Genomic DNA, 13,025 nt, shown 5'->3' with positions numbered 1-13,025 from the left:
TAACGGGCCGAGGCGAGCCGAGGCGGACCGAGGCGAGCCGAGGCAAGCTGTTACCAGCAGTGGAAAAACGCCATAAGAGACAAAGACGCCCTTTGTGCGATTACACCCATGCAACATTCACTTCTTTGGCTGCTCCAACACAATGAAGTGCAACACAGAAAGACGGCTTTGACAGCAGAGAGGATGTGAGGCCACAGAAAATGAAAAAAAGCTCCAGCCAGGCCTACATATTGGTCAACTTCCAGATGTTTTCCCCAGAGCCCCCTGGTGGTCGGTAACGGGACTATTACAAAAAACTCTTAACCAGTTTCTTACCGAGGCTATTTTGCAGCGGCACCATTGCTCCATCAACCCCCCCCCCCACCCATGTCTCTCTCCTTTCCCTCTCTCTTCCTCTTTTTTTCCTCTCTCTCCCTCTCCCCTCTCCCTCCTCCCGGGGCTTAAAGTGAAAAGAATTACAGTGGTGGATTACAGAGGTGTAATTACAGAGTAATGTTTCGATTAATGCACTCATTAAATTTAATTTGACTGGCAAGACAGGTAAAGTCCTTCTTACATTACACAATATTAAAAGTCATCATTTTTAAGAAGTAAAAACCTTTTTACTTCTTCCAACCATATCTTGAATTAAGAGTCGATGTAGATTTTCATATTGCAATAATATCATAATCCTACATTGAATCATTGTGAAAACAAAACTTTCTAGATGTTGTGTTGTTACTTCGGCCAAGTCATAATTAAAAAGTGAATTTCTCCTTTTCCATCTCTCTTCTCCACCCTCTCTTGTCCTCCCTCCTTTTCTCTCTTCTTCTCTCCCTCCTTCTCCATCTCTCTTAACTACCCTCTCACTCTCCCTCTCCTTTCCTCCCTCTCCTTTTCCATCTCCCTTTCCCCTCTCTCTCTTCCGCTCCTTTTCTCTCTTCCTTTCTTCCTACTTTTCCATCTCTCTCAACCACACTCTATTATTGAAGAAATACATGTGGTGTTGATTTGGTAAAATAAAGTTTTTTTGAAAAATCCCAAAATCTCCTTTTCTCTCTCTCCTTTTCAATCTCTCTCCCACTCCTTTTTCCTCTCTCTCCCACTTCATTTCCCTCTCTCTCCCTCTTTTTTCCCCTCCATTTCAGTCAGTCTGTCACTCTCTCACGTCGACGACCTGTGCTGTCAGTGTCAGAGGAGTAGTCCCTGTCAGAGAAGGGTGAAAGCTGTAACAAGTGCTTTATCACACCCAAAGTATCGCTTTTAGTATCTTCATAAAGCGACAGACCCTGAATATGATCAATAAAACACAACACACAATGTTTCTAAAAGCAGCTGCTCAGAAACTGGTCCTGATCAAGTCAGAGCTGCTTTATTGCCATTATATCGAGGGTTCAGACAACAATATAACAACATGTACGTGGCCGTTCCCTGAGGCATAAAAACATTAGACAGTTTAACATAAAGAAAGAAATAAAGACTTAAAACAAACTATAAAGTGCAGCGTAATGAGACTACAGCGTGCAGCAGTCCTGTAGAACAACAAGGAAGATGCACATGCTTGATGACTACAGAAACAAGCAACTCTACAGTTTTCTGCTTTACTTTTGGGACATTTGGCCAAAATGAAACCAACTTTTTAAAAGGTCTAAACTGTTCCGTCTTTATTTGAAATCTGCTCTACTTTTCACAGTGGAAATAATAAAGCATTTGATCAACAATCTGTCCGAATCTAAATTCAGTAAAAACTGAATGTTTTGTTGTTCGTATGATATCTTAGAGCTGTGCAATTAATCATATTTTAATAGATATTTAAAATAACGTAATGTGTCTGTGTGAGCGTCTCTGTGTGTGTGTGTGTGTGTGTGTGTGTGTGTGTCAGCAGAGGGGCGGGGGTTCCGCAGCTCATTAATAATGTCAATGATCCAATCAGTGTGAAACAGCGACTGTCACACAGCCAGAAACTGTCAGCGGGTGGAGCCGCTGCTGAATTACACTCTTCATTACAGCCAAACTAATCACGGCGCTGACTCGACCCGCCACTGATCGTCCGGTTCCAGGGTGAGTGAGGGAAAATATTGGCCTGCGTTATCCAACTAATTTAGATAAAGGGCTGCGGCTGAAGGAGACGGATAACACGCGCAACGGTCACACAAAAAGATCAGATTCAGCCTTTTGGAACAAGCTAAGTTTACCTTAATGCTAAGAGATTAGTCTGTGGAATTAACCTTCTCACATAATTAATTAATAAAATATTAAGAAACATCATATTTAAAGTCTATATAATAAACTGCTATTGTCCAGGGTCCTGGACTTGGACAAGTTTGGAAACCACTGCTCTAGACGAGTTCAGCTGCCCTCATGATAATGTGGACACACACACACACACACACACAGGGAGCGAGAGAAGCACACACAGAGAGAGAAAGAGAGAGAGAGAGAGAGAGAAAGTGAGCAACAGAGAGAGAAAAAGTGAGCGAGAGAGAGAGAGAGTGAGCGAAAGAGAGTGAGAGACAGAGAGACAGAGAGAGAGAGAGAAGGAGAGAGAGAGAGAGAGAGTGAGCAACATAGAGAGAGAAAAAGTGAGCGACAGAGACAGACAGACAGACAGACAGACAGACAGACAGACAGACAGAGAAAGAGAGAGACAGAGAGAGAGAGAGAGAGAGAGAGAGAGTGAGCGACACGGTGCTGCTGACCTCCAGTGGTCTGGCTGGATCACTGAGGCTGCGTGCTAAACAACATAACTAACGTTATGAAGCTTGAGTGGCAGCAGAAGATTAAAGTGTGACACTATCTCTCATCTAAAGACCATCTGTTATTATGTAACTGACATTTTAGTCACAGACTAGAAGATTTTAATTCCGAGACTTTAAATGTACTACAATATCAAACAGGTTTTTGATTTTGTCTGAATATCCAGGTGGGGAAAACACTGACTGGGACTGAGTTGTACGTAGGGCGGCACAATGTAATCCTGATTTTACCCCCCCACCGTGCTGCCCTGGTTGTATGAACACCTTACACCAAACGACAGAGACGACGGGAGACCCCGACTCTCAAGATTTCGTTCCCAGATTTAGGATTTATCTGCGACAGTGGAATCCTCCAAAAAAAGTCGTATGGTGTAAGGTGGGCATAGTCCGAATAAATGTGAAAATCACTCTGAACATCCAATGACTTCTCAGATCTGATGGTAGTATATTTGTCCCCCGGTGGACTTCTCTAGCAAGTCTTGTCTTCAGGCTTTTTGAGTGTTATGTATTATATGCTCTAGCTTTTCTAACGTTCTAGATATAGATATTGTGATAATAATGGTCCAAAAAGGATGTGACTGCGCCTTTTTTATTACTAAAAAACACCATTTCATAGGGGGGAGGAACCCTTAACCCCCCCTCTGCCAAATATCTACATCTTAAAAAAAAAAAAAATGAAACTTCAGTCTTTCACTAACTGAAGGAAAACACTGCATCCATCCAGCCCCGTGCAAAGCTTCCTGCTGAACACTAACCTGCTCGGACTTACCTCTGAAATAGAAATAAAAATGTGTTTGGTGCCATTTTGCAACACTTGGAAATAACCCAAATCAATTCCAGTACTTTCGTTCCCTTGCTGTCAATCAATTCTATCACAGAACATCGGACATCAATGAGAAAAACGTTGTTCTTGCTCCGAGTTAATCCGCTTATCTGCCGCGATCTGGGAAAAACACAAGCGTGGACAATGTAAGCAGCCCATTAAAACAGCCCAACTACCTGTCTCGGGCTCCTTTTTAATCCACTAAGTAGCGTCTCTGAGGGGAAAGACATCACAGCAGCAGCCACTCTGTGTGACGGACAGGCCATCTCGAGGAATTCAGCATCACTTGGGTCCAAACATTCACAATAACAAACGTTTTCCAACTACACCTTCGAGACGTTTTAAGATTTGGAAAAAGAAACATTTTAACAAAACTCTGAATGTTGGCCGATGTGTCCTGCTCTATATATACACACCACATATACTACATACAATGTTTCTTTGTTTTACAGGAAAATATGGTTACTTCTCCATGTGGAACTGGTTGCACTTAATGCGTTATGCCATAACCAGAGTTGTGGTTGTTGGAAAAGTGGAAAGACGACCCAAAACTGTTATTCATAGATTTATTCTGTTTCTGTCGACTTTGAAATAAAAAATGTCATAAAACATGGCAAAAACGTTGAGAAAACTTCAGAAAAAGTGACAACAGCGATGGAAAAAGTTACAAATGGTCCAAAAATGTGTCAAAAGTGGCAAAAGCTTTGGAAAAGTGACAAAAATATCAGAAAACGTGACGTCAGAAAAGTGGTGGGCAGAAAGAAGGCAAAAGTGACAACAACGTTGTAAAAAGTTACAAATCTTCAAAAAAAAGTGACAAAATGTTGAAAAACATGGCAAAAACGTTGAGAAAAGTAGCAAAAACATTGAGAAAACTTCAGAAAAGGTGACAACAACGATGGAAAAAATTACAAATCGTCCAAAAAAGTGACAACAACGTCAGAAAAAGTGGTGGGCAGAAACTAGGTGGGACAAAATGTATTGTGAACCTAAATATATATACGGGCCGGCTCATAATCGGCGAGGGGCCGAATTTGGCCCACAGGCGTTAAGTTTGACACATTTGATGTAATAAGACTGGAAAGTGTATCATCCATTCGGCAGGTCACATCTTTTCCTAACAGTTTAAGCATCTGATGAATCTTGCAACAACTCAGTCTCCCAAAGATGCCAAGAATCTGTTCCTTTTTTACAGCGACTGATGCAGAATCAACAGAAACCCCCCCCCACCCCCAAAGTGAGTTTACCACCTCTCACGGCGTGTTTGCTTTTAACCTAGAGGAAATGATTTGTGGAGACAAATATGTAAATCTCCACTCTGCCAGGTTGTCTGTGTTTAATACGTTTGCTTTCAGGGCTTCGAGTCTAAAGTGTCTCGTGTTTTTATCGATAAAACTGGCAAAAATGTAACATAGATCCACGGAAAGGAAACGGCACAGCTTGCACAGGTGACAAATTCCTTGAGGTTTTTGAAAAATAATCATCAGTAATGTAGATATACCGACTAAGTGGGTAAAGGCAAATAACAGAACATCTAGAACAGTCTGGTAAGATCAGAAAATGACATCACTTTACTGTAATAAAGCCTTTAAAACCAAGAAAAGACACCACTTAGCAGCCCCTCCCCTCCACGTGTAAGACAGGTAGAGATGGGAGAAGTGGCAGGGTGGGGGGGTGCGGGGGGGTGCGAGGGTTCGGGGGGTGCGGGGGCCGGTGTAGGTAGGAGTGACAGCGGGACCCCACCGGAGGAAGATGAGCTGAGCTGGCCTGGCCCGGGGCAAATCAGCCTTCTTTGAGAATTATTAATCTTTCTCCCTCCCTTTGTAGAATTTATTATTTCACTTCAAAGATAGGCTGCCTAAGTAATAATAATAAGATTAAATACTTTCCTGAATTGAATTTGTGAAGATCTGGCTAAAGAATTTCTGGCTATTTCTTTCAATGTACCTTGTTGACACAACAACAAAGCTTTGTGCAAAAGATTGTGTAATGATGTCACAAATGAACGTGTGGCGACCCCCCCGCTAAAATATATCCAGTTGGGTAGTATTTGGATCTTCATGATGTTTGTATTATAAATGGTCCCCTTTTTAAAAAATCATGAGAAAAAACCCACTTGTTTCTTCCTACTCTAACACTTTTAGATGCCACATAACAGACTCTTAATATGAAATCAAAACGGCGTCACTTAACAAGTTCTTCCTTTGTCAGTATAAAGACTTCCACTCAGCTGCCAGACAGCGAGTACCTGTCAGCGCTGCGGACACACGCCTTTGATCTGACAGATTGTTTTGTTCTTTTTCTGCTTTTCCATTCTTCTTCATGTGCATTTTGCCTCGAGCAGCTTCCCCATGTCCCATCTAAACTGGGTCAGAAGCAGACCCCTGCTGCGCTCTGATCCCTATACACTCAATCAGAAGTCAGCTCAGATTTTTCGCCCTATTTTGATAATCAATTAATTGGTTTGAGTCATTTTTGTGTGATGTAAGCTTGTTGAATGTGAATATGTTTTCTAGTCTCTTCTCTCCTCTGTGACAGTAAACTGAATATCTTTGAGTTGTGGCCAAAACGAGACATTCGAAAACGTCCTCTTGCTTAAATGTATGTATGTGTGTGTGTGTCTATCTGTGTTTGTCTGTGTGTGTGCGTCTGTGTGTGTGTGCGTGTGTGTGTGTGTGTGTGTGTGCGTGCGTGTGTATGTGGATCTGTGTGTCTGTCTGTGTGCGTGCGTTTTTGTATCCTCTGTGGATCCTCTTTCATGTAAATAAGGTATAAGGTATAAATAAGTCTTTCATTGGATAAAATGTGATCAGTTTCAACACGCTGCCGGGTTTCTCATCAGGATATTGGTTTTTGTTCAGAGGAGGAGATCAGCCATCCGTTCCGTCTTCTGATCAATGAACTTGACGGTGACAGCCTAAACAATAGTCACACTTATCAAATGTATGGCATTTGCAATGAGGCGGAGAGGTTATGTAGGATTGTATCACAATCTTGTGAACAATCTTGTCTCTACAGGGAGGGCAAAGCTTGAGGTTGCCCTTGATTAGTAATTTGTTTATGCCGTTTCATGCTGGAACACTTATTTCTAAGAAACTTGTGAGCACATCTCTGGTAAACCCAAAATCTGAAGTGGTGCTTTTGCTTGATTCTTTCTGGAGAAACTCAGTTTTACAAACCTGTCCATTAAATCAACTAATCCATTAGTTGAATAAATCATATGAGTGTTAAAGCGGTTTCATGCTTCGTGCGTTCAGTGCAGTCGGCGGGGTGCGGACGGAGATGAAGGATCTGATTGCTGAACTGCGCACCCCCAAGATTTTGTAACGATACGGACGCGGTGGCAAAGACTGCGTTGCAGTGATTGGCTACAGGGGAGAAGAAGTCTGTTCTTTGAGCCGCTCTGACTGCAACCAGTATGAAAAACCAGACGGTTTGTGGTGAGCATGCACACCGTCCGCAGAGCGCCGTCCGCAGAACCTGAATGCAGGAAGCATTAAACAGCTTTTATCAACTGAGAATTGTTTTAGGCGAGGCCAGACCAATATAACTCTTGTGTCAGTACTGAAAAAGTTTTCGTATCAGCACTACCATCATGAAAGTAAAACCAATATCCAGCCAAAGTGAGCAGATTTACCAGATTCAAACGACTACACAATTACTATAAAAACACTGTGCATACAAACTAGTCACAATGTAATAGTGTCTGTTGCTCCGTTGACACATCATAAAGAGATGTTACAGGATGGAAGACATTCTTTACAGCTGAGTCAGCCAACTGCCCGACTCATCCATGGTGCTTTTTACTGATGTTTAAGGTTCTGCTCATTTTACCTCCTTTAATTAAGCCAGAATTTTAAATATTAGGGCACATGGATAGCTCAGTTGGTAGAGTGGGCACCCACTAAGAAAAAACAAGGATTTTTGTATACCCACTTGCAAAGGCGAGATGATACATTACAACATTGTTTTGTGACAGAACTTCACTTTCATTCATAAATTCGCCCTGTCTTTGTTGTGAAGCACTAAAATGTGGGGCTTCGGTGGCCATGCCCTGGATCTAACGTCACAAGTTGTTGGCGGTTATTCTGTGCATCTTTCCTTTCTCGCAACTACGTAGAGTTTGTGCAAAGTTTTAAAATAACGAGATATGAAACGTAAACAGACCCAAATAACACTACGACAGTGTTTTCAAAAAGTCGGTGCCTGAAGCTACTCCCGCATTGGGGGACTGGGTGCTACCTGGTAAGTGTGAGTAGCTTATATAATATTGTGTGTGTGTGTTTGTGTGTATGTGTGTGTGTCTCTGGGTACAGCAGTAAACGGAATGCAATGTTTATATTTCCTTGTTACAGTTGATTAGAGAGAGATGGTGAGAAAGTCAAGCTACAGAGTTTAAAAACAGGCATCCTCGGTTAGAGTGGAGGAACAGAAAGGTTGGTCAATACCAGCACACATGCAAAGCTAATATAGGCAATGGAAATTCATGAGGTAAGTGACGAGTAAACTCATGGTCATCTTAAATGTGCACTACTTTACACAACTGAATTACTATATGATAATGTTAGTTATCAATGGTCAGATGGTTACCTAAAATAGAAAGACTGGAGGTTATTTCTCCTATTGTAATGCATTTGTTAGCCACGGTGTTAAAGATTGTAAACAGTTTATTAAATGGTTTTGAGTCAATTTAGGCCAAATGTTATTGCTAATAGATACAAAACGGAGTACAAAAGTATTAGGAAAGCCCCTCTCTGTAGTGACTTAAGGCTGCATAAAAATAGCTAAAAGGAGATCTGGCGAATTTCTGCAAGGTAGTGCAGCAGTGTCGATTAAATGGCTAATTTGTGTGATGTCCTATTGTGTTCAGGTTCGGTTGTGCTTCTCAAAAGTTTAAATCTGTCTCATCTGTTCTCAACTTTAAATGTTGTTTTTCCGGGGCTTTAAATAAACCCCATCAATACTGACACATCCGTTGTCTTTAGTGTACGGGGGTCGCTCTGGGACAGGCGAGTATGAGGCTGGGAGAGGGAAATCACAGGAAAGTCATCACAAAAAAATATGATTACACCACCGGACCTGCAGCTCTTTGCAGCATGTTGCCCCCCCTCTTTTTACCCTTTAAGTCATTCAGCTGTTCTGTTAAAGGCCTAAAACTGCCCCAAATAAAAAAAAAAGAGTTCTTAAAATATAAACTGTCAAAGCTAGCACTGCAAGGCTAACGTTAATGAAGTTTAAACTGTCAAAGCTAGCACTGCCAGGCTAACGTTAATGAAGTTTAAACTGTCAAAACTAGCACTGCCAGGCTAACGTTAATGAAGTTTAAACTGTCAAAACTAGCACTGCCAGGCTAACGTTAATTCAGTTTAAACGGTCAAAGCTAGCATTGCCAGGCTAACGTTAATTAAGTTTTAAGTGTCAAAGCTAGCACTGCCAGACTAACGTTAATGAAGTTTAAACTGAGAATGCTAGCATTGCCAGACTAACGTTAATGAAGTTTAAACTGAGAATGCTAGCATTGCCAGGCTAACGTTAATGAAGTTTAAACTGAGAATGCTAGCATTGCCAGGCTAACGTTAATGAAGTTTAAAGTGTCAAAGCTAGCATTGCCGGGCTAACGTTAATGAAGTTTAAACTGAGAAAGCTAGCACTGCCAGACTAACGTTAGTCAAGTTTAAACTATCAAAGCTAACTGCGCCACGCAAACCGTTAGTATCCAGATTAATTTAAACCCGCAGCTCAGTGGCTTGTTAATAATATCAAACTGTCTGTACCCACTTCATGTGTAAAGTCCCAGTTTAAATAAACGCTAAGCTAACACACAGTCATCTGTGGTTGAGGCTAGAAGGGATACAGCTAACGTACGGCGACGACAGCTACGGTTAGACACAAAAACGGCTTGTCAAGTTTAGGAAAAAAAAATTTGGTTTGAATTTAAAAACTCCCGAGTAACAAACGAGACTAGATTGTGCGAGACTTTGCGTAAATGTACGTAACTCCAGGCCGTAGCTGTATCCCTTCTAGCCACATTCGTCATCTGTCGGCTCAGGTAAACAAAGCTGGGATGCTAACAGTAGCTACAGCTAACATTAGCCAGCAAAACAAACTCACAGTAATACGCGACGACCGGGTCCCGTTTCTCATGTTCCTGTGCGGTCCGCAGGTGGTGCTGGATGGCTTTGAGCTGAGGCGGTAGAGCCATGTCTGATTTAAAAACACCTCCAGGAGACAGAAACAAATCAATGACAGGGTAGAACTGGCTCCCTGGTTGTTGTTAGCCGAGTGTTCTCTTCACTTCCGCGTGTTTGTCCAATAGGAGCGGCCGCCTCCACGGGACAGATGACGTAACCAACTGTATTGCTGGGGATTCCAGTAAAACATGTTTGGAGATTAGACTGGCTATATTGTTCACTTTACATCATATTATTGTACATAATATACGTACTTTGTGATTAGAAAAATAAGATATTTGCCATATGTATAAAGTGTGGACGATGTTGAACATTTAATAGGCTAACTTTACAAGTTATGCAGCCTATCAAGTTAATAACAATGTTATGTGATTACTTGCAGCCTGGTGCATTTGCTGTTTAAACGAAGTGGGCGCTAGACGGTATTAAACTAGCACAGACACTTTGTAGGGCTTTGCACTGCTCCAGGTGCAAGATATAGGACCCAATGTCTCAATCAAAAAGGAAGCAAAGACAATTGTAGGACATGTTTAATTAATCATCTCAAGACAAAACAAGTAAGAGAATAAATGGTCACCTGAAAAGTAGCACTAAGACAAACAGAAGGTTTTCTTTTAATATGTATGCATTGGTCATAAAGTGTGCCTCTTTTTCTGTAAGATAACTGAGAGGTGAAAAATCAGCTCAATACAGACAGAGACAACAGTTCACATATTACAACTTATGTATAACAACATTATGTAGTTAAAATCAAAGAATTAAAAATGAAATAGGAATTTTCAGTATAGTGTGATGCGCCTTAGTTGAGGAATCTCCACGAATGACCCTGAATTTAGTTGTCAGAAGAAGCATCAAGAGATATTAAAGATGAACTCCCCGATTTTATAAATAATTCTCAATAGTACACCAAAACCCAAAGTACCTCCCAGTGCAATGGTGATGTTTTACAGTTTTCAGTTCAGTTCATAAAGAGAACAGTTTGGGATGTGTTGGCGCTATTTAACATCACGGTGTATCTTGAGTTTTACATGAGACCCCAAAACAAAATCTATTATCCAAAGTTTTTGACTAGAATGCTGAGTCAAACTTGTCAAAATACACCATCTGCTTTCCAAGTTAATAACTATAAATCAAATTTAACTTTAATAAGAGTGCTATGTACAAGTTCTTTACCAAGAATAGCCTGTACGTTTAAGCCTATGGAATATCTGTTATTATGAGCCCCAAAATAAAACCTGGACCTTGAAAAATATTACCCGATCCGAAGTATTTATTTTAAACAATTGGCCTATTTTTTCAAGATCAGAGATGTTAATAGCAGTAGCGTGAGAGCCTGACCACACCAAAAAGTGGCACAACTAGTTAATCCATGTGGCTTGGTGGCATAGTGGCTATTAGAAGGACTAGTTGGTAGTTGGTAAGCTTGCTACTAAACTGCTAGCTAGTTGACAGCAGTCTAGCGCCATGGATGTTGCTTGGATGATCAGCACTGCTTCCGCACTGTGCGACCTATAGATCAGGCGCACGGGAGACGTCTGCCGGCTATTTCCGGTCTAGCACTCCGCAAGTCTCGCATTGCCGGACCTTCCTTCACAGTGCTACCTAGGACGGTCTGGCTAGTCAGAATTCTGGGATGGGAGAAAACCATGCTCTAGTTTATTGGCATTTCTTTAAACCAATAACAGTTATCATAGAGCCACTTAGCGCAGAGCCATGAAGCCGCTGCAAAACATTATTGGGAATAAATTTGTTTTGGTGGAACGTGTACATTTAAAAGTTTATTTAGCTGTCTGGATTGATGCTGTAGAGATCTGAGAAGTTAACCATAGTCCTCATAAATCCACCGGAGTTTAAAATTCAAACAAAAAAAGTGGAAGGTAACATCGGAGCAATCCCGGAAGTGGAACACCATGGATATAGACTAGTGCCCCGATAACTTGAATGGGGATTAATATATTAAAATGTGCGTTTCTTCTAGACTTGGCTCCAGCTGGCCCCAGATTTTATTGTGACCCAAAGGATCCTGACCAAGTGTCGAAAAGTGACCCAAAGGATCCTGACCAAGTGTTAAAAAGTGACCCAAAGGATCCTGACCAAGTGTTAAAAAGTGACCCAAAGGATCCTGACCAAGTGTTAAAAAGTGACCCAAAGGATCCTGACCAAGTGTCGAAAAGTGACCCAAAGGATCCTGACCAAGAGGGTTAAAAAGTGACCCAAAGGATCCTGACCAAGTGTTAAAAAGTGACCCAAAGGATCCTGACCAAGTGTCGAAAAGTGACCCAAAGGATCCTGACCAAGTGCCTTGAAAAATGATGCCAAATGGTCCTGACTTAACGTGTTTACTGCTTACGCCAAAGGGATACCAAGGGTGTTACAAAAGTGACCCAAAGGATCCTGACCAAGCGCGTTGCCATTAATTACGCCGAAGGGGATACCAAGACCTTTAAAAAGTAGATCCTGACCAAGTGTCAGTATGTTGACGAGTTGGGAGTGAGAATGTTGTTGCTTTTAGAGGCAAAATTTAAAACCATCCTTCACTAACAGATACCAGAACGCAGACGAACCCAAACCACAGGAGTCACATACCTGTTTCAAATCCTCTCAAAACCTATCAGACCAACCAGGCCATCGGTACTGTGGGTTTGGATCAATTGGAGTGGTCCCTCAGTACCAGAAATGCTTATTTAAGGATTTTAAAAGGATTTGAAATAAGGGTTTGATCCACTTTTGTCTGGTAATGCAATTTTGTACCTGAGATGATAAACATATCGCTGAAAACTTCATAACGAAAGATGGATGGATGTCTGATCAAAAAAAAAAACACTACAAAACATGAGGAGGTAATCTTTTTCAAAATACATAGACAGTGACACCGAAGGCAACATTACAAAAAGTATTATGTGTAATACTACAAGCTAGGAAAAGGTGATATAAAGAGAGTGTGGGTTGGAGGACACCCTGGATGAGGAGATGGTTGAGAATCAGACATGGACATTGTTTCAAATATATCACTAAATTAGCATTTAAGTTTTGCTTTTCAGCGTTATTGTACTATATATGAGACCTACAGTATATATAAGGCCTGATCTCCAAAAAGTTCAAATTCCTATGTAGATTTTGTTCATGCCTGTTAGGAACTACACTAAACAGTGATGTTTGAGACCTCATCAGTCTCACCTTGGATGCACACAATTGTGCCATATCTCTTCTTACTGGCAGTTGATGATTTTTTGTTATATTAACTTAAAAAACGTTGCAACTTCTAGTACTTTTAAA

The 13,025-nt window shown here is 41.2% G+C and overlaps 1 protein-coding gene across 4 annotated transcripts in view; it reads right to left on the bottom strand.

Moving 5' to 3' along the window:
- The window catches only part of vta1 (vesicle (multivesicular body) trafficking 1), a 66,320-nt gene extending 56,442 nt beyond the window's left edge, over nt 1-9,878 (bottom strand). For all 4 annotated transcript variants that reach the window (XR_004660367.1, XR_004660366.1, XM_034899875.1 and 1 more), the window contains exon 1: nt 9,670-9,878. Coding sequence is in view for 2 of the 4 variants with exons in the window: in XM_034899875.1 (XP_034755766.1) it covers nt 9,670-9,760 (91 nt within the window). In the remaining 2 variants the exon portion in view is untranslated. The remainder of the gene's footprint in view (nt 1-9,669) is intronic.
- Nucleotides 9,879-13,025: the final 3,147 nt, after the last annotated feature.

Source organism: Etheostoma cragini, chromosome 18 (assembly GCF_013103735.1).
Source record: "Etheostoma cragini isolate CJK2018 chromosome 18, CSU_Ecrag_1.0, whole genome shotgun sequence".
Taxonomy (NCBI): domain Eukaryota; kingdom Metazoa; phylum Chordata; class Actinopteri; order Perciformes; family Percidae; genus Etheostoma; species Etheostoma cragini.
Note: the sequence above shows the minus strand (reverse complement) of the source record. Positions and strands in the feature narration are given on the sequence as shown.